The 17500-nt window shown below is 48.4% G+C and overlaps 4 protein-coding genes across 10 annotated transcripts in view; 1 reads left to right on the forward strand and 3 right to left on the reverse strand.

The window, feature by feature from the left end:
* The window catches only part of LOC143015535 (phosphorylase b kinase regulatory subunit alpha, liver isoform), an 11612-nt gene extending 5774 nt beyond the window's left edge, over window positions 1–5838 (reverse strand). The window contains exons 1-17 of one of the 3 annotated variants that reach the window (XM_076169540.1): window positions 4976–5833; window positions 3966–4124; window positions 3427–3474; window positions 3073–3241; window positions 2868–2950; window positions 2662–2742; window positions 2339–2437; window positions 2121–2267; window positions 1964–2017; window positions 1695–1817; window positions 1474–1569; window positions 1194–1301; window positions 1019–1097; window positions 661–795; window positions 457–566; window positions 218–362; window positions 1–23 (exon numbers count right to left, since the gene is read on the reverse strand). The exon at window positions 1–23 is cut by the window's left edge and continues 56 nt beyond it. In XM_076169540.1, coding sequence (XP_076025655.1) covers window positions 1–23; window positions 218–362; window positions 457–566; window positions 661–795; window positions 1019–1097; window positions 1194–1301; window positions 1474–1569; window positions 1695–1817; window positions 1964–2017; window positions 2121–2267; window positions 2339–2437; window positions 2662–2742; window positions 2868–2950; window positions 3073–3241; window positions 3427–3474; window positions 3966–4124; window positions 4976–5053 — 1737 coding nt within the window. In that variant the 5' untranslated portion in view covers window positions 5054–5833. Of the gene's footprint in view, window positions 24–217; window positions 363–456; window positions 567–660; window positions 796–1018; window positions 1098–1193; window positions 1302–1473; window positions 1570–1694; window positions 1818–1963; window positions 2018–2120; window positions 2268–2338; window positions 2438–2661; window positions 2743–2867; window positions 2951–3072; window positions 3242–3426; window positions 3475–3965; window positions 4125–4975 lie in introns of all 3 variants that reach the window. The other 2 variants (XM_076169541.1, XM_076169542.1) reach the window with 2 other exon arrangements.
* Window positions 4590–8967, forward strand: LOC143015542 (AP-1 complex subunit sigma-2-like). Its single transcript, XM_076169556.1, has 6 exons — window positions 4590–4676; window positions 6151–6335; window positions 6755–6933; window positions 7262–7370; window positions 7457–7594; window positions 7908–8967. Exons 3-6 carry the CDS (start codon window positions 6755–6757, stop codon window positions 7953–7955), a joined length of 474 nt encoding a protein of 157 aa, XP_076025671.1. The 5' UTR covers window positions 4590–4676; window positions 6151–6335; the 3' UTR covers window positions 7956–8967.
* Window positions 8901–13327, reverse strand: LOC143015537 (uncharacterized). 2 transcript variants are annotated; one of them, XM_076169547.1, is made up of 11 exons: window positions 13038–13327; window positions 12638–12717; window positions 12457–12553; window positions 12208–12316; window positions 12036–12122; window positions 11524–11562; window positions 11289–11419; window positions 10982–11195; window positions 10833–10888; window positions 10459–10568; window positions 8901–10374 (listed from the first exon to the last, which is right to left on the reverse strand). In XM_076169547.1, the coding sequence occupies exons 1-11, from the start codon at window positions 13079–13081 to the stop codon at window positions 9164–9166; spliced, it is 2178 nt and encodes a 725-aa protein (XP_076025662.1). In that variant the 5' UTR covers window positions 13082–13327; the 3' UTR covers window positions 8901–9163. The 2 variants fall into 2 exon arrangements, with proteins under 2 accessions (XP_076025662.1, XP_076025663.1); XM_076169548.1 differs by lacking the exons at window positions 12036–12122; window positions 12208–12316; window positions 12457–12553; window positions 12638–12717; window positions 13038–13327 and adding an exon at window positions 11733–12010 and having other exon boundaries at window positions 11524–11623.
* A 201-nt stretch (window positions 13328–13528) lies between these two features.
* The window catches only part of LOC143015540 (transmembrane 6 superfamily member 1-like), a 4257-nt gene continuing 285 nt past the window's right edge, over window positions 13529–17500 (reverse strand). Inside the window, exons 1-10 of one of the 4 annotated variants that reach the window (XM_076169552.1) lie at window positions 17221–17500; window positions 17021–17124; window positions 16804–16901; window positions 16628–16731; window positions 16339–16421; window positions 16115–16233; window positions 15879–15983; window positions 15642–15734; window positions 15437–15556; window positions 13529–14077 (exon numbers count right to left, since the gene is read on the reverse strand). The exon at window positions 17221–17500 is cut by the window's right edge and continues 285 nt beyond it. In XM_076169552.1, coding sequence (XP_076025667.1) covers window positions 13874–14077; window positions 15437–15556; window positions 15642–15734; window positions 15879–15983; window positions 16115–16233; window positions 16339–16421; window positions 16628–16731; window positions 16804–16901; window positions 17021–17124; window positions 17221–17312 — 1122 coding nt within the window. In that variant the 5' untranslated portion in view covers window positions 17313–17500 and the 3' untranslated portion in view covers window positions 13529–13873. Of the gene's footprint in view, window positions 15183–15436; window positions 15557–15641; window positions 15735–15878; window positions 15984–16114; window positions 16234–16338; window positions 16422–16627; window positions 16732–16799; window positions 16902–17020; window positions 17125–17220 lie in introns of those variants that run through there. The other 3 variants (XM_076169553.1, XM_076169554.1, XM_076169555.1) reach the window with 3 other exon arrangements.

The following is a 17500-nucleotide window of genomic DNA, read 5'->3' on the forward strand; positions in this document are numbered from 1 at the left end:
ATCAATAGCATCACCATCATCAACTGCACAGAAAACAAAGAACAACAAAGAAATGACAATCAAATAAATACAAAATATAGAAATCCACATTAAGGATCAAAAGGTCTTCTTCTTCTTCTACTGTGTTGTCGTAGAGCGCCATCTCCTGGCTAAAAACACACTAGAGATACTCTTGGCTGGCCCGCTGAATTACTAAGTGATGGGTGCTGCAGGTTACCCAGCATGCTGCGGGTGATGGGGAAGGTGAGCGTGGGTCGTCCCGTCATCCTCCAGCAGGAGGAGAGATAGGCCAGCTCTGTACGCAACATCTCTACAATCATCTGGTTATCAAGGGCCAAGAAGAAGTGGTGCTGATCCAGAAACTGGACAGAGGCAGAGAGACAGAGTGAGGATGTCCCTGTGAGGATGTGTCTCACCATCTTAAGACTCCATGGATGAGGGAAGCTTCATGTTTACCTGAGGGGTGAAGACGTAGAAGCCATTTCTAATCTCGTAGAACTTGGATGTTCCCAGAACGCCGATGTGTCTGTAGGGACGACCGCTCAGATTTAGCTTCTTGCAGTTTCCTGTGAGACAAAGACACGAGAAGAGGTTACTAACACACACACACACACACACACACACAGATAAACACACCCACCCACACACACACACAGTTACCCAGTCGGACGTAGACGTGGCTCAGGATGCGAGCAGGCATGACCTTGATGGGCAGCACCTCTGAGGTCGTCTGCACCTGGATACCATGATCACTAAGCAACTGCTGGATCTCCTTAGACTCTGCTAGAACACACACTGAACACACACACACACACACACACACACACACACACACACACACACGTTGAAGTATCCCTTTAAGTCTCTGAAACAACAGGAGCAGTAGTTTACATAATTGAACACTTTGTCAGGAGGTCAAAGGTCGTGTCATCGATGTTATCAGTATTTCAGGGATTCTGTTTATTTATTGATCCACATTTAGGCTGAAGTTTCCCTGTAACTGATAAGTGCTACGAACCTTGTACCACAACATCTGGTTTAAAGTTTGTAGAGAATCTCCGGTTGAGTGGGTCGACTTCTCCTGGAGCCAGGAAACCCTGAGAGAGACGGAGAGAGACTTAAACACAACATCACTCACACAAACAGGAGTGTGTCTGATCACATCTGCTGCCTGACAGTCAGGGATCTCCTACCTCAGCCAGAAGACAGCCCAGGATGTAGAGGGACTGTCCCCACATGTGAGGCAGCTGGCCCAGAGCCACCCGGTCCACTGAGTGAGGGCTGCTGTACTCCTCCTCCATCTGGAAAGGTCACAACGCTCTTACTTTGGATGTATTTACAGCAGTCTGATGGTCATTGTGCTGAATTATAATGACTTATCATGGAATTTCAAAGGATTGGCGTTAATTCATACAACTTGATGATGGTCAATAAAAGGTGAACATGCTCTGAGTTCTTTTGAGCAAGGCATACCTTCTCATGTGGGACAGCATAGAGTTCAGGCACCAGCTTGATGCCGTTCTTTCCTCTGATCAACACGGCCTCCAGTGCCTCCCTGTACTCCAGCACCTGTGGAGGTCAGTGACTCATTTAGGTCCATGTGAGAGGAGCGTTCTGATACTAAATGCTATGCTATGCTATGCTATGCTATGCTATGCTATGCTATGTTATGGTATGCTATGCTATGCTCTTACCTGTACTTGTTCTCCTGTAAATATCCCGTCCAGGATCAGATAGGTCCAGAACACCGGCCACTCACACTCAATGTTCTCAAACAGTTTGAGCTCTGCAGGGTCGTAATGCAGTCTGGATGGATCCTGAAGGACACAAGCAAGGTCAGCTTAAAGACGTCATTGTAAAGTCATGTTTGTGATCCTTGAAGTGTGTGACACAGACGTCCTGTTGCCTGTTGTCTAAAACCATTCAAACCAGTGATCAGGCTTCCATGATGTGGTGCCTTTACCTCTCTTGGACAGCGATATCCGTCCCTGATGAAGCGGCAGCAGCCATAGCGACCCTGTACAGTAGAACTATTTTTACTCTCAGTGACTTTCACGTTCGTAAATGAGAAAAGCATAGAACAGAGAGACGATGTACGCAGTGAGACTCTCTGGCTTTACCTGCAGCTTACTGATGATCTCAGACTTGGTGATGGCCACCAGGTCGGCGTCCTCAACGGCAAAGGCCGGGTAGGAAATGACAGACAGGAGACCAGCGTCAATCTCTTTTGATGTTGAGGCTCTTGGCAGCATGGAGGACAGAATGGACTGAGAGGGGAAGAGAAGCTGTCACACTGAGGAACCATGAGAGGAGCAGAAACAGAGGAGAGGCCACTTACCTGACAGTGCTCCACCTCATCAGGCAAGACATGGATGACCGACTTTGGCCCTCCATAGGCACCGAACAGGTCCAGCTCATCTATGGCCTCAAGAGCTGCCTATGGATTAAAATAAAATAAAGTTAAAAATTAAAAAAATGAAATAAAACAAATAATAAAACAAATAATTAAATTAAATATATATATTAAATTAAAACAATAAATAAAAATGTAATTTAATTAAATCAAAAACACATTTATTTATTATTAATATTTGGGGTAATAAATTATATAGTAAATTCCAGGCATTGACAATAATTACTGAATAATCTTGATATCCGTACCTTAGCCATGCCCACAGAGCTGCCGTTGAGCTCAGCGATTCCCTGGTTGGTCTTGTCACCTCGCTCCCACATCCCATAATCCTACAGGGGGAAATAAAACCATAACATAACTCTTCAGCTGTGTCTCTGTGAATCATTTTGTCTCCAGGTAACTCCTCCGTGTCAGCCTTCACCTTGACCTGACTGTAAATGCAGGAGCCACTTACCGCAACTTTGTAGGCAGCTTCTATGTAGAACACCAGGTTCTGGATAAAGGCGACCTCATCCAGGTTTGAGATGATATGGAGACCTTTGTGTAAACATCGCACAGTAAACAATCAAACCTCAAAGTTGTTTGTTGGGCACACAGCAAATAACTGAACGACCTGAGAGAGCACACACACAAACACACACAACAGAAGCATGGCTCACCTGAGGCGGTCATCTGGGCCAGCATCAGCAGGTAGATGGATGTAGCATCCACCTGCAGGTGGCCCCACTGATCGTCCCCCACCACTGTGGCACATGTAGGGGTGTGGTATTTGGCATGCAGGCAGTCCTTTGTACTCTGGGTGTGTTTGAACTTCTCCACCTTGGCCACCTGAAGCACATGCAAACACAGTATGTATGCAAGCACAACATGATGACATGCCGGAGCAGAGAAGGGATCGATGGCTGACACACCAATCTGGTTTCCTTCACTTTCCCAGTAGTGTTTTTTAGCTTATACAACATGTTGTAAACAGGACATGTTTATGTGTGGAAATGCATGAATCAGATACCGACCTGTCTCATCATGCACTGAAGGAGGCCCTGCATCAGTTTCACCACACTCTGCAAAAACATAATGGTTACACAACTCAGTAATCTAACAACGGGTCAGTAAAGAACAGCTGAACAGGAAGTGAGTAGACTGGTGCATCATCATGGCTGTGTTCACATTTCTATACTTCCATTCATCTCTTTACGTTTGCTTTATGTGCACTAAAGCTTGTTTGACATAATGAGTCCTCGTCCTTATTAAGATAATCATTTAATCATACTTTGTATTATCCTACAGCTCAGTGCCTGAAGCTCACCAGGTGACGCTGCAGCTTCAATGTGCCTGACCTCCTCTACACACACTGCTGTTTACCAGTGTGTGTGTTGTTTCGCACAAGGGCCTCTGAAGATCAATCAGGCCTCAAGCTTGCTAACATGAAATATTTAACCCAGCATTAACAGCAGAGCAAACACAGCCGCTGCACACATTGACACCAGCCTCCACACACACACACACACACACACACACACACACACCCACACACACACACACACACACACACCTGCTCCAGTTCATACGCCTTGGCCTTGTCTTCATCCCGGTCTGCATTCTTGCGGTAGGCCATGCCGAGGCCCCACACAGCCAGGACGCTGTAAACATTATCCCTCACCCAGGCGTCTCTCAGCTGGCTGCTGGCAGGAAGAAGCCCCGTCACTGGGTTCTGGAGATACACACACTTGATTATTTAGTAAAACTGTATATATATTTAGTAAATAACATGAGTTTGTTGCTATATGGAGCAGGTTACTAAATGTTCCTGAAGTTGTTTGCAGTCGTCTGCATGTTATATTGATTTAACTTTACTTTATGTATCTAATGTGTTCTCTTATCCGGACTGTAGAGTATAAACACTCCTGACTGTAGCTGTAACCTGCAGCAGTGTGTGGCACTGAGGTGTGATGGCGCCTCTGTGTTAAGGGCAGAAGTGTGTTTTCACTCAGCAGCATGTGACACAGAGACTCTGACAGCTGCTGCCTCTGCCTCAGTCTGAACTCAGATAGCTGCATAGTTTCCTCTCCTCTGCCGGCTCACAGGCTGAACTTTGCTCAACCTTGTTTATTTCTAAGCCAGGCATGTTGTTTAACCTGAAACGTCTCCATAAGTCACTGTGCTGTGCTCTGTATAACTCTGTACGGCTCACTGAGAGAAGAGGAATGTAGCAGGAAGGGAAGGGAACATCTGATTACAGTGAGATCAGACATCCATTATAAAGGTAAATGTTAATAATAATAGACCGGAAAATGTGTGCAAATATCTAAGCTGAAGAAGAGAAGAAGGAGAGAACAGACACGTTCATGTGTCAGCCGGAAGGAGAGAAGGAAAGAGGAAAGGAGAGGAGAGGAAAGGAGGATATAATAATCATAACATGATTTAATATTTAGAGTAGAATCAGCTGTCAGATCAATACAGAGCAGTGAGCAGGAGAGAATCTAACATGGGGAGACTTTACTCTACATATGGACACCTGGAGGAACCTGGAGGGACCCGGAGGCTCCCACGCTCCGGACTCACCTGGTGGCTCAGGATGGTCTCATGCACCAGTCTGGCGTATCCGTCCAGCCGCACTCCGGAGTTACTGCGGCTCCTCATCGTTACTCCGGCTCAGTGCAGTAAAGAAGGCGCGTCTGTCTGGAGCAGCGGACGTGCACACACACGCTGCTGTGTGTAGGAGGAGGCGCGTCTCTAACTGCCGGGCTGCAGGTCCAGACACAAACGACGATCTTCCGGTGACAGATCCGCCAAAACACGCAGCTCAGGCATCACTGCACTGATAAGCTAAGCTAGGCTACGCTAAGATAGCGTTTAGCTAGCTAGGTTTGACTACTGCACATTCCTGTTGCCATGGTCACACTAGCCACCGCAAACACGGACTGATTTGTCGTAAATAAAGGACTCTTACTTCTTCCCGTCGATGAGCAAGAACGCGGCAACAGTTTGACAAAATCGATGTGCAGATTTGACAAACAGCGTCTCAATTTTACCACATCCGGTTTACAAACTCAGGAAGAAAGGATTTGATTGTGTCAGACAGGACAGGACAGAACAACAAACAATAAAGGCCGCACATGCTGTCTCACTTTACATGAAAACACACTGTTTGTGTAATTTACAAAGATTGTGTGACACAATTCTTCAGCAATCGAAGGTCAAATTAATATAAGTGGTATTTATCTGTTCAGCCTGTGGACAGCGCCTGAAGTCTCATTAACTCAGCAGATGAATAAGAAGAACAGCAGCCTATAAAAGCTTCACCTACATTAAACCAAACTTTATTTCATTCAATGGAGCAATCAATGTTACAGCATCAATCATGTCAGCACATATATTCTCCTGTTTTCCTTCTCCAGCTTCCATGAGCATTTATCACATATTTGGAGTAATATTGGAGAAATGTTTGTTTGTGTGTGTTTTGGGAATAACCCCCCCCCCCCCCCCCCCCCCCCAAAAACCCGGAAAATACTAAACTCCCAGCTGGAGTGTGTGTTATGTTGTGGTGATGGATCCTCTCCTCCATCATGTCTAACCTGAGAGAAGCGCGTAAGTTCACCCAGCAAACAAACAAATAAACACGGATCAAAACATGTAAACAAAAGCTAACCAGTTCAGCTTCCAGCAGATGCAGTGATGTAGAAAATAACGGAATCTGTCATCCAATCAGATTCAGCAGCAGTTTGTTTTTCTTTCAGCCAATCACAGCGCAGATAATTTCAGCATCGCGTCTTCGCCTTCCTCCACCGTCAGCTAGCTAGGTTAGCATCGAGTGAGACAACAAGACTTCATCCCCGCGGCGTTTCTCCGCCCTGAGCCCGGCTATGAGCTACACCCACTGACGCTGAGACACCCGAGCGACGAACCCGAGAGCCCGTTCAAGGTACGGAGCGGTGCGGGGCTGCTGTGGCGGGCTGAGCCGCGGGAGGGGCGCGGAGGAGCCACGAAGGCGGTGTTGGCGTTCATACGTGCCTATGTAGCTTTAGCTAACATGAAGTAATGGCTGGGGAAACTTTGTACGGACGAGTCTCCGCTGTTTGAGTGTCCAAACTTCATGATTTGATCAGACGGGTTGTTTGAATAGAATTTAAAAATGGTGCTTGTGCTCCATCTCGTTCCAGAGCTTGTGTTAGTGTGTGAGGCTCCCCTCTCTCTCTCATAGAATATTAATGTTAGTCTCGGTTTACACTCAGGCGGATGCACTCTGTTCACCACACTGTCTCTCTTCTCCACTCCTTCCTGTCAGAATGCAAGCTTCCTTCTCCTCCCTCCTCGTCTCTAAACCGGTTCCTCTCTCCTCAGATGCAGTTCATGCTGTTGTTCAGCCGGCAGGGGAAGCTGCGGTTACAGAAGTGGTATGTTCCTCTGTCTGATAAGGAGAGGAAGAAGATCTCCAGGGACCTGGTCCAGACCATACTGGCCCGGAAGCCCAAGATGTGCAGCTTCCTGGAGTGGAGGGACCTCAAGATCGTCTACAAGAGGTGAGGGAGGCAGCAGAGTTCCGTCAGTCTGACTCATGGGCTCGCCTGAGGGAGCGGAGGAGATCAGATTGGGGCCCAGTATCACATTCAGAGGCTCAAATGGCTTCACAGGCCCGCATGACAGCAGCTGAGAGGAAGAGGAGGGGAACACTGAAGGCCGTGTTGTGTAAAGACAAAAGAGGAAATCAATGGAGGCGATTCAAACGGACATTTGACTTCCTCTAACGGTCGCCTGTGCAATAGAAGCTGAAGCTTAGGAGAAGGGATGCATGCTGGGATAGAGCAGGGGGATCTCTGACTGTGTGTTTCTTCTCTGTGTGTGTTTCAGATATGCCAGCCTGTATTTCTGCTGTGCAGTGGAGGATCAGGATAACGAGCTGATCACCCTGGAGATCATCCATCGATATGTGGAGCTGCTGGACAAATACTTTGGGAGTGTGAGTCTGTAGCTGCACACACTTCACACACACACACTGGTGTTGGGCTCTGATCTGATCTGACCTGGTGTGTGATCCTTCCACAGGTCTGTGAGCTGGACATCATCTTTAACTTTGAGAAGGCCTACTTCATCCTGGACGAGTTCCTGCTGGGAGGAGAAGCTCAGGAGACGTCCAAGAAGAACGTGCTGAAGGCCATCGAGCAGGCCGACCTGCTGCAGGAGGTACGGGCCTCACAGAGACACCACAGGGTTCAGACCAGACACAAAACACATTCACTTCTCCTCTGCAGCCTCCCACCTTCCTCACCAGCACTGATAAGCTAGTCTTCCTCCCTCTGCACATAGTGAGCATGCTGCTGCTCCACTTCAGTCACTCTCACTATCTGGACTCCATGTTTATTCTTAGTAAAGCATGCAGCTCTATTGTTGCTGACCGATTCCCCTCTCAGCTGTTCAGTCCAGCTCTCCACTCATGATTACAACACGGAGAAGCTCATTGGTTGATTTGTATCTGTGTGTTCTGTCTCACCTGCAGGAGGCCGAGGCTCCACGGAGCGTTCTGGAGGAGATTGGGCTGACATAGAGCGACAGAGCGCCTCTCTGACCCACACCTCCTCCTCCTCCCAGTCGTAGATCATGTAACTGTACCCCCCCCCCCCCCTCCCCCACATGTCAGTGTTGTATGTATATAATCATTTAAGTATGTTCCGTACTGTTCTGTAACGTCCTCTGAATGTGGTGCCAATGTGGTGGTAAAGTGTCTCTACTCAGAAACAAGCGCTCCCTGTGCATCACTACACTCCTGGAGAACTCCACGGGGTTCAATGTAGCGAGGACAAGCAAGCCAACGCTCCCAGCGTCGCCTCAGTCACGTCAGAGTCACAGCTGAGTCACAGCCGTTCATTTACAAACCCTCCCAGGTGCTGACGGTGAATCACTCTCACTGTTCTAACTCCTTACACAGAAACATATCGATCCAGGCAGAAACACTGTAAACGCCATCTCTCAGTCACAATCTCAGTATACCTGTGTGTGTGTGTGTGTGTGTGTGTCCTTTAGGTGTTTGGTCTTATTCCTCCCATTAAGTAGCCAAGCGTTCCCCTTAGGAGGCAGGATGAGTCCCTGAGCAGAGCTCCAGCTGTTTGATGTTAGTGTGGTGTTAAATGTCCTTTAGTAGCCTTTACTTACTTCTTTCTGTCTTATCTCCATGACAACATGGAGGTGTCTGTCTTGGTAAAGCTCCCAGTCTTAGTTTAGGCTCTACATAGTAACAAAGTGACCCTAATGAGAGATCTATTTTAGTATTTCAGGCTTATTCTTTAAAGACTAACATCATATGACCAAAGAACACTGTGTTTACTTTAGGATGGAGTCTGAGGGATTCAGATCATTGACCCCTGACCCCCGTGTGACCCGGAGATACAAGTAGCTTTTATGCAACTGTCCTAATCTGATTAACATGAAGATGAAGATGTGTTCCACAGAGCGACCATAGGAGGAGCGACACAGATCAGAACAGTCTCAAGTATTAAAGAATCATTTATGAGCAAACGCCCAATAAATATTTACTTCATTCTTGACTTTGGGACGAATCTTTGACTCTTATTATGAAATGCTGCCAAAACACTTGTCAACATTTGTTTCTTATTTGAAAGTGACCAACAATAAATGTATCTGGACAGGAAACAGCGTCTGATGTTTGGTTTCAAAGCGTCAACAAACACGTCGTCGCTACGCTGCACGATAGTGTCACAAACACTGAAGGAGACGAGAGCAAAGTCACAAACGCCACTAAGAGTTACTGATGTCACCGTTTGGGATCTCTGCGTCCCCCAGGTGAGGAAGACTCTGCCTCTCCTCCTCTCTCTCAGTCTGATCAGAGGCGTCAGCAGGCTGAAGGAGCTCCGCTGTGAGCCGCTCTGGTCCTGGACTCGTCCCAGAGGAGCCCTCCTTCGTCCCAGAGGAGCCCTCCTTCGTCCCAGAGGAGTCGTCCTTCGTCACAGAGGAGTCGTCCTTCGTCCCAGAGGAGCCGTCCTTCGTCCCAGAGGAGCCGTCCTTCGTCCCAGAGGAGCCCTCCTTCGTCCCAGAGGAGTCGTCCTTCGTCCCAGAGGAGTCGTCCTTCGTCACAGAGGAGTCGTCCTTCGTCACAGAGGAGTCGTCCTTCGTCCCAGAGGAGCCGTCCTTCGTCCCAGAGGAGCCGTCCTTCGTCACAGAGGAGTCGTCCTTCGTCCCAGAGGAGCCGTCCTTCGTCACAGAGGAGTCGTCGTCCTTCTTCACCTTCTTCTCTCCCTCCGACTCTCCAGATGAGCTCATCTCCTCAGACACCTGGCTCTTCTTCTTGTGCTTCTTCTTGCTCTTCTTCTTGCTCTTCTTGGAGTGTTTGCGGTGGCGACGCGTGCCGACGTCCTCATTGGAGGTTTTATCTTTCTTATTCGGTCTCTTGGGGCTCAGATTGTCTCTCCCGTCTTTGCTCTTGCTCCTGGATGCGTCTGTCTCTGGAGCGTCCGTCTCTTTTTCTTTACTACGCGGTCTGTCTCTCTCGTGGCTTCGGCTGCCATTCTTGTCCGTCTGCCCGTCTCTGCTCCCTTTGTGAGCCCCGTCTCTGCTCCTGGACCTGTCTCTGCTCCTGGACCTGTCTCTGCTCCTGGACCTGTCTCTGCTCCTGCTCCGCCACCTGTCTGTCCTCCTGCTGCTGTGTCTGGATGATGACGACCACTCGTCTCTGTGCAGGTGCGAGCTCCTCCTCTCCCTGCTCCTGCTCCTCCGACTGCCGTGTGACCTCTCTGACCTCTGTGACCTCTCTGATCTCGGCGGACTCCTCTGCCACCTGCGTTCGCTGTATCGCTCCGAGTGCCACCCGTCTCTGCGGCTCCCCCTCACGCTGCGGACAGGCGACAGGTGCAGGTCCCTGTCAGCCTCCCAGAATTCATTGCCCGGATTGTGAAAGACGTGCAGGAAGTTACAGTGTTTCCCTTTGGGGCACTTCTGTCTGTCAAACAAGCCTGAAAGAGGAGGAGAAGCATTAAAAGAGACAAAGCTGGAGTGTGTTTCTTCTCCTCTGGTGTCTGTGTGAACGTGTGACTCACCACAGATGGCATTCTTCCACCGAGTAACCGGGCAGAGCTCACAATGAAGCTGCTTGCCCGCATAAAACCTCCCATTGAACCGGATTAAGGCTTCTTTACACTGTTCATCTCTACGTGAGAGAGAGAGAGAGAGAGAGAGAGAGAGAGAGAGAGAGAGAGAGAGAGAGAGAGAGAGAGAGAGAGAGAGAGAGAGAGAGAGAGAGAGAGAGAGAGAGAGAGAGAGAGAGAGAGAGAGAGAGAGAGAGAGAGAGAGAGAGAGAGAGAGAGAGAGAGAGAGAGAGAGAGAGAGAGAGAGAGAGAGAGAAGAATATTATACAAAGAATCAATCTCAGTGTTATTGTTTCTACTAAAGAAGTCCTTGCGTGTTGCCTTACGTGTCAAACTGAACGTAAACATTTCCTCTCAGGTGAGGCTCATAATTGCGGCTTATCTGTGAAGGAGAGAGAGAGAAGGTCAGAGTGAAACGTCTTGTTCTGTCCTGGAGGAAGTAGCTTCTTCTCCTCCTCCTCCTCCTCTTCCTCACCTTGAACTGCACCACCTTCCCCACACTCCTGAACTCCTGCAGGACGTCGTGGTAGAACTCGATGAAGTACTCGTGCAGCTCCTCCTCGCTGTGCTCCAGACACGCGTCGATGTCGTAGTCGTCCCGCCGTGACTCCTCCATGCCGAACGTGGAGAACATCTTACGGATCATCAGTGTGGGCGTGGCCGTGGGGTAGACGTGCTTACGGGAACACCTGGAGGCACCAGACAGGGTATCAGAGGAGGAAGATGATGATGATGATGATGATGATGATGATGATGAGGTGAAGAGGCAAACACCAAACTACCTGTCACCAAACCGACAGGCGCCGGTCTTGAGGAAGAAGGGACAGTTGGCCACATCCTGTTCAGTCCCAAAGTTCTGTGAGTTCTCGGTCGGAGCCTCGGGGTTCATCCAGGAAGAGGAAGCGTTATCCAGCTGGAACGCACCGCAAACGTGGATGAAACCAAGCCAGGAAGTACAACCAACACTTAGTCCTGATCTCTAATAACAGAAAGGTCATAGGTCATCCATGTTCCTACCTGGTTCTCAGCTTCGTCCAACATTTTCTGAACGGCCTCCTACAAATGTTGTAAAGACACGTGGGGTGAAAATGTGCAGAGACAAACACGGCTGTGGTTTCTGCTCCTGAGCGTTAAGATCACACACTCGAGCAGGACGGGACACGGAAAAGGCAACAGGAAGCAGCTTGATGTGAGAGATGCTTGGTGTCACTCAGAGTAAAAGATACGTCCTTGCAGAGCGAGCAGACGCTGCTTCCTGCGTCTCTGAGAGCTGCGTGTCTTAGTTAAGGGACGGGTCGCTGCTTGTGCCGCTCCGTTAAGGAAAAAGGTCAACATCACTGTGCATGAGGCAACAACAGGCGTTTCCATGGAAACAGCTGATGCAAAGATTAATATTTCAAAGCGGAACATTCTATTAGACAAGACGTTAGTTTGTAAACTTTCATGATGTAATGCAAGAGGATATCTGTCTGTCTGTCTCTCTGTCTGTCTCTCTCTCTCTGTGTCTATCCTGCCGGGGCCCGTTTCACCTCTCTGTCCCGCTTCTCCTGTTGTTTGTGCTCCCTCTCCTCTTGGTCTCTCCTCTGCTGAGCCTCCCACTCCTCCTTTATCCTCCGCTGTCGACACAGAAGAGGTCAGGTCACTCATGGAAGAGAAAAGGAGCCTACAGAACTCCCTTTGCTCCCAGCTGCTGCAGGTTACCTCATCCTCCTCTCTGCGTCTCCTGGCTGCCTCCTCCCTCTCAGACCGGAGCCTGAACTCCTCCTGAGCGTACCTCTCTCTCTGCAACCACTCCTGGTGGAGCTTCTGTCTGAGGAGGCAGATCACACACACACACAATGCAGGGTGAGACTGGACCGAGCCTGAGGTCCAGACAGGATCAGATCTATGAGAGATCTGAGCTGAGAGCAAGTGAGTCAATGTGTTGAGTCAAAGTTAAAAAGGAGCTACCTTTCCTCCTCTGCAACATCTACTACTTCTTCTTCTTCTTCCTCCTCCTCCTCCTCCTCCTCTGCCACAAGTGTGCAGTTTGTTCCATTCTGTAGATCTATGACGGTAAAAGCTGCAGGTGAGTTACAAATCCACAAATCCACTCCTGAGTCCCAGCAGGTGAGCACAGACTCCATCTTACCACAGCCCTGAGCCTGGGCCAGAGCCCGACGCTTCCTCTTCCGTCTCTCTTTCCTCAGGACAGCTCGGCGAGGTTTGTGACTAAAGGGAAGAAAAGATGAAGACATAAAGAGATCAGACTGAGAGAGAAGAGAGGGGAGGAGAAAACATGACACACACTGAGGACACACACACACAGTCTGATAAGAGAGAGAGACTCTGCGCTCCATCTCTGAGAGGTCAGGACACAGACTGGCTCAGAGTGAGATTAGATTTATTTACACTAGTTTAAACAATAAAGATCAGAACATGTCGTGTTGACTCTCTCTCTCACACACACACACACACACACACACACACACACACACACACACACACACACACACACACACACACACACACACACACACACACACACACACCTTGTAGCTGGAGCAGAGAGCACAGGAGGAGCGGACGCTGCCATCACAGCTCCTGTTAGCTCTCTGTAGCTAGCCTGTTAGCTCTCAGTAGCTAGTCTCCGTATCTCAGCCGGTCTTCACCGGCGCGTCCCGACAAACAGAGACGCTCTAACAGCGCCGGGCGAGACGTTTCCTCCTGAAGCTGCTAACCGCGGTGTAACTAAGTGTTTTGGAGGAACTCTAGTTAGCTTAGCCGCATGTGAAGTTGTTTTGATCGGCACCGGAAGAGGCGTGCGCCAACCTTACTTCGGCTTCCTCAATACATCTTCTTCTGGTGATTAATGACAGACGGCTTCAGGCGCATTACCGCCACCTTCAGGATTAGAGGTGGAGATGCACTAATCCACAACAAAGAGATGAAGGACTCTCGCGTATTTGTGTCTGTAACTCTGAGACTCTTTATCTCTAACTATCGTCTGATTACATGAAGAACACACTCAGTATTGATTTCTTTATTTGTCACCAAACCATTGACAAAAATACACTGGAGGGAAATATAATTATTCAACAAGAAACCTTCCAAAAAATTCCAAAAAATAAACTAATAAATGTTTTTATTACTCAATAATACAGTAAACAAAGCAGCTATAAACATATATGTCATATGTTGACAAAATGTTTACATCCAACACACCAGCCTCCCTTCTGTGGATGCTACAGGTTTACAAGCACACAGGCACACGCGCACACACACATGCACACACACACGCACGCGCACACACACACACACACACACACACACACACACACACACACACACAGGCACACACACACGCACGCACAGCTCTCTCTCTCTCTCAGTTACTCTTCTTGTCTCTCCTGGCGTCCACTGATTGCCTGAGGAAGAAGGCCGGATTGGTGGCACAGCGGTAGCAGAGCGCCTGAGGCAGAGCGGCGTACAGGAGGTTGAGCAGCAGGAAGGCCGGCTGGCTGTCAGACGGCACTCGGTAGGAAAACGGCGTGCGGGTGTGAAGTGACGCGCCGATATGAGAGAACTGAGCCTGAGCAGTGACACAGAGAGGAAGGAAAGGAAATAAGAGTTAGGATGAGCAAATTCATATAAGCAGTCCTGATGAGACAGAGTGAGAGACTTCAATCTTATTTTGGAACCTTGTAAATAGAGTCCTGCGAGTCACCCTTTTCATGGAAAGTCACTGAAAAAAGAGTCCTGACATGTATCATAGCAACCATGGCTGTTGGAGCATCAGCGCTCATCTATTTATAGCCCGGCCGGACAGCTGACATTTAAGTGAATACCACTAATACCACCATTCCTCTCGGTCTGAAGTCACTGACAGGCCTGATCCCTGCGCTGAGTGACGCTTCAGCCTGCACTGCCAACACAATAGCTGCTTTGTATTTGTAGGAGGCGATTGGCATGATAACTGCTTCAACCACTCTGCACAGTTTCCATGTATAGATGTAAACAGATAGCGTGTTGCTGTAAGTGTTGCTTATTCAGACCATATCTGTTGGTGTAGCTCAGGCCTCTGTTGTTTGACTGCACTGACCTGAACAAAGACCAATCTGTGGTAGAGAGAAAGTGAGGGGACAGCAGCCAGCATGTTAGAGGTCTGAATATGAGCAGGAACATGTTTCAAAGTGAAGAAATCTACTTCATCTATTTGTATCAGACATTTTAAATCTACCAGTGGATCTCTTATCAACTGAGTCTCATTACTTAGCTCAGATAAATGCAGTGGTTGTGCCAAAACAACAGCAGACATCAAGGAGCGGCCACAGAAATATGTCAGGGAGTTTTACAGGGCTGTTTTGTCCCCAGTTAAGGGAAAGAACCGAGGCCTCCTGCTTGACAACCCTGACATATTTGTTACATTTTGTAAGGGAGCATCAGTCCTCAGGGGAACATGCAAAACATTCCCAGATAAGGCCAACAGAAAGAACAACACCACTGCTGTGTATGAAACAAGCAACACAAGAGCCTTCGTCTTCATCAAACTGGAACAACCTGCAGGGACGCACACTTGGCCAAACTCCAGCTCTCACTGATGTTTCTCAAACGTGGGAATGGCCTTTACACAGACGTTTTCACCGTGGGACCGGCAGCATTTGTGGAAATACAGAGGCCTGTTCTGGGAGACAGCTCTACAGAGATATGGGGCGAACCAAGCAGAGGACAGACCAGGTCTTTGCACGAGTCTGTGAATCTACTTGTTGGAACCGAGCCCAGGAATTTGTTCCTGCAGTGTTTGTCAAAGAAACTGTGCAAGCAAACTGCCTAGAGCTTCAATTTATAAGAGTGTAAACACAATCTGTGAAGATTCTGCTTCAATAGCCTGGAGCTCAACATATATATGAACAATATGAGCTTTTACTATCTGTCTGTGCTGTTTCCTCACCTGAGCCAGAGCTCCAGAGTGGACCAGGGTCAGGTCTGGTATCCACTCACATCCTGGGACCAGCAGCCCATAGAGAGTCATGATGTAGTAGGGACCAGAGTACAGCATGCTCACCAGCATCTACCAAACACAAACACACCTCAGGGTCAGGGTTTGTGTCAGGACATCACCCTGGTCTTCCTCCCCTCAGTGGCCTCTGTGTCACCTGGACTTTAGGATAGGCTGACGGGTCCTTCAGGTACGGCTCGTACTGCTGGGTGTAGTCCTGACACCACTTGCTGGGACAGTCCAGGACCACCTGAAACACAAAACCATATCAGATGGAGAGAAACTCCATCTCACAGGAATGATCTTCCCTCTGTGTGGAGGACAGACAGGTCAGGTGTGTGTGTGCATCAAGACAGAGGCATTTAAACTATACTCTAACTTCTCTCCTCCTCACCAGGCCTCTGAAGACACAGAAAGCCAAAGCAGGGATGAGGTAGATGATGAAGAGTAAGTCCACAGGTCTGTGGAACAAGCTCTTCTTCTGCACCTCCTGGATGCCCTGACAGTCAAACCAGCCAAGAACAGGTTAAGGTTTCCAAAATGTAACATTCTGCACTTTGCAACACTGGATTTCCAACGTTCTTCCTTAAGAACGCCTGAGCCTGGATCCTTCAGACTTCAGGTTCTTACAGTCAGCTGATTCCGCTGTGTGGAGGGCTGGCTGCAGATACGGAAACAGGCCCAGACTGACACGGTGATATAGAGCATGTGGAGGAGGAAGAGCAGACTGAGCTGGGTCCCATATTTCCCTGGGAAAGAGACAGAATCATGTAGGAGCGAGTGTAAGGCCGGGCTCACACGGGGCCTCCACACACAGCCAGCTAAATCTATCCAATTATTTTTAGTGTACTCACCCACAGCATTTCCAAGAATGTAAACTATGGCACGCATGAGAAAGGAGCCTACCCAGTAGAGTCCAATGGATCTGTAACTGTCGCTGTGCAGACACACAACACTGCCTTTGTCAAGACAAACACATAGATAGATAGATAGATAGATAGATAGATAGATAGATAGATAGATAGATAGATAGATAGATAGATAGATAGATAGATAGATAGATAGATAGATAGAAAGATAGATAGATAGATAGATAGATAGATAGATAGATAGAAAGATAGATAGATAGATAGAAGCGCTTACCCCCAGGTGATAGCAGTGATCATGAGCAGATACATGAGGTAATGCACACAGCCGTCCCAGTAGCAGATCATGTGCCCGTGTGCTGTGTTAATATGAGGATCTGCCTGAACACAGGGAGCAAGGATCAGTCAGGATGCGTGCAGACACACACAGAGCACAGACGGGACACTACTCGCCTCTTTGAGGTAAAACGTGACGAAGCCATCAATAATGTTGTCCTGCTGGAGCCCAATGATCAGATTCAACACGCTGAGGAAAGCATAGACCCCATACACTGCACAGAGGAACCAAGGGAATCTGAATCAGTCCACTGACATTATGATTATTAATGTTCTGTTCTGTATAAACAAAAACATATGTAACTTTGTTTTCATGTTTTAAGTCCTCTCCTACCATAGAACAGAGGGTCATCTGGAGCTTTCTGCCTGAACATCACCCGGGCTGAAACGGCCAGGATGAGCACTGTGGTACAGCCAGCAAAGAAGGCTGCTTCAGCACTGAACAGAGACATGAGGGACATGTTAAAGCGGACATTGAGAACGTCACATTGGTAATTAACCTTTAATAAATAAATATCAGCGCTGCTCACTCACCTGTTGTTGTAAACGAGTGAGTTAAATAAATAGGAAATCGGGATGGACATTAGGGAAAGAACAAACACTCCTGTGCCTGCAGACGCGCTCATTGCAAACCGTGATGTCCGAGAACTGTGGTTCAAATTAGGGCTCTGCAAAAACTAGGGCACGTTCAGGGGCGAGCCTCTCGTCCATTTCGCTTTCACTACGCGCGCACACGCACACATACACACACGCACGCGCACATACACACACACAGCTGTTGGGTGTGAGTGTGACAGGTTTCATGTTGTTTATT

The sequence above is a fragment of the Genypterus blacodes genome, unplaced genomic scaffold, assembly GCF_046128005.1.
Source record: "Genypterus blacodes isolate CSIRO-AG114 ecotype Tasmania unplaced genomic scaffold, CSIRO-AGI_Gbla_v1 ptg000208l_1, whole genome shotgun sequence".
NCBI lineage: Eukaryota > Metazoa > Chordata > Actinopteri > Ophidiiformes > Ophidiidae > Genypterus > Genypterus blacodes.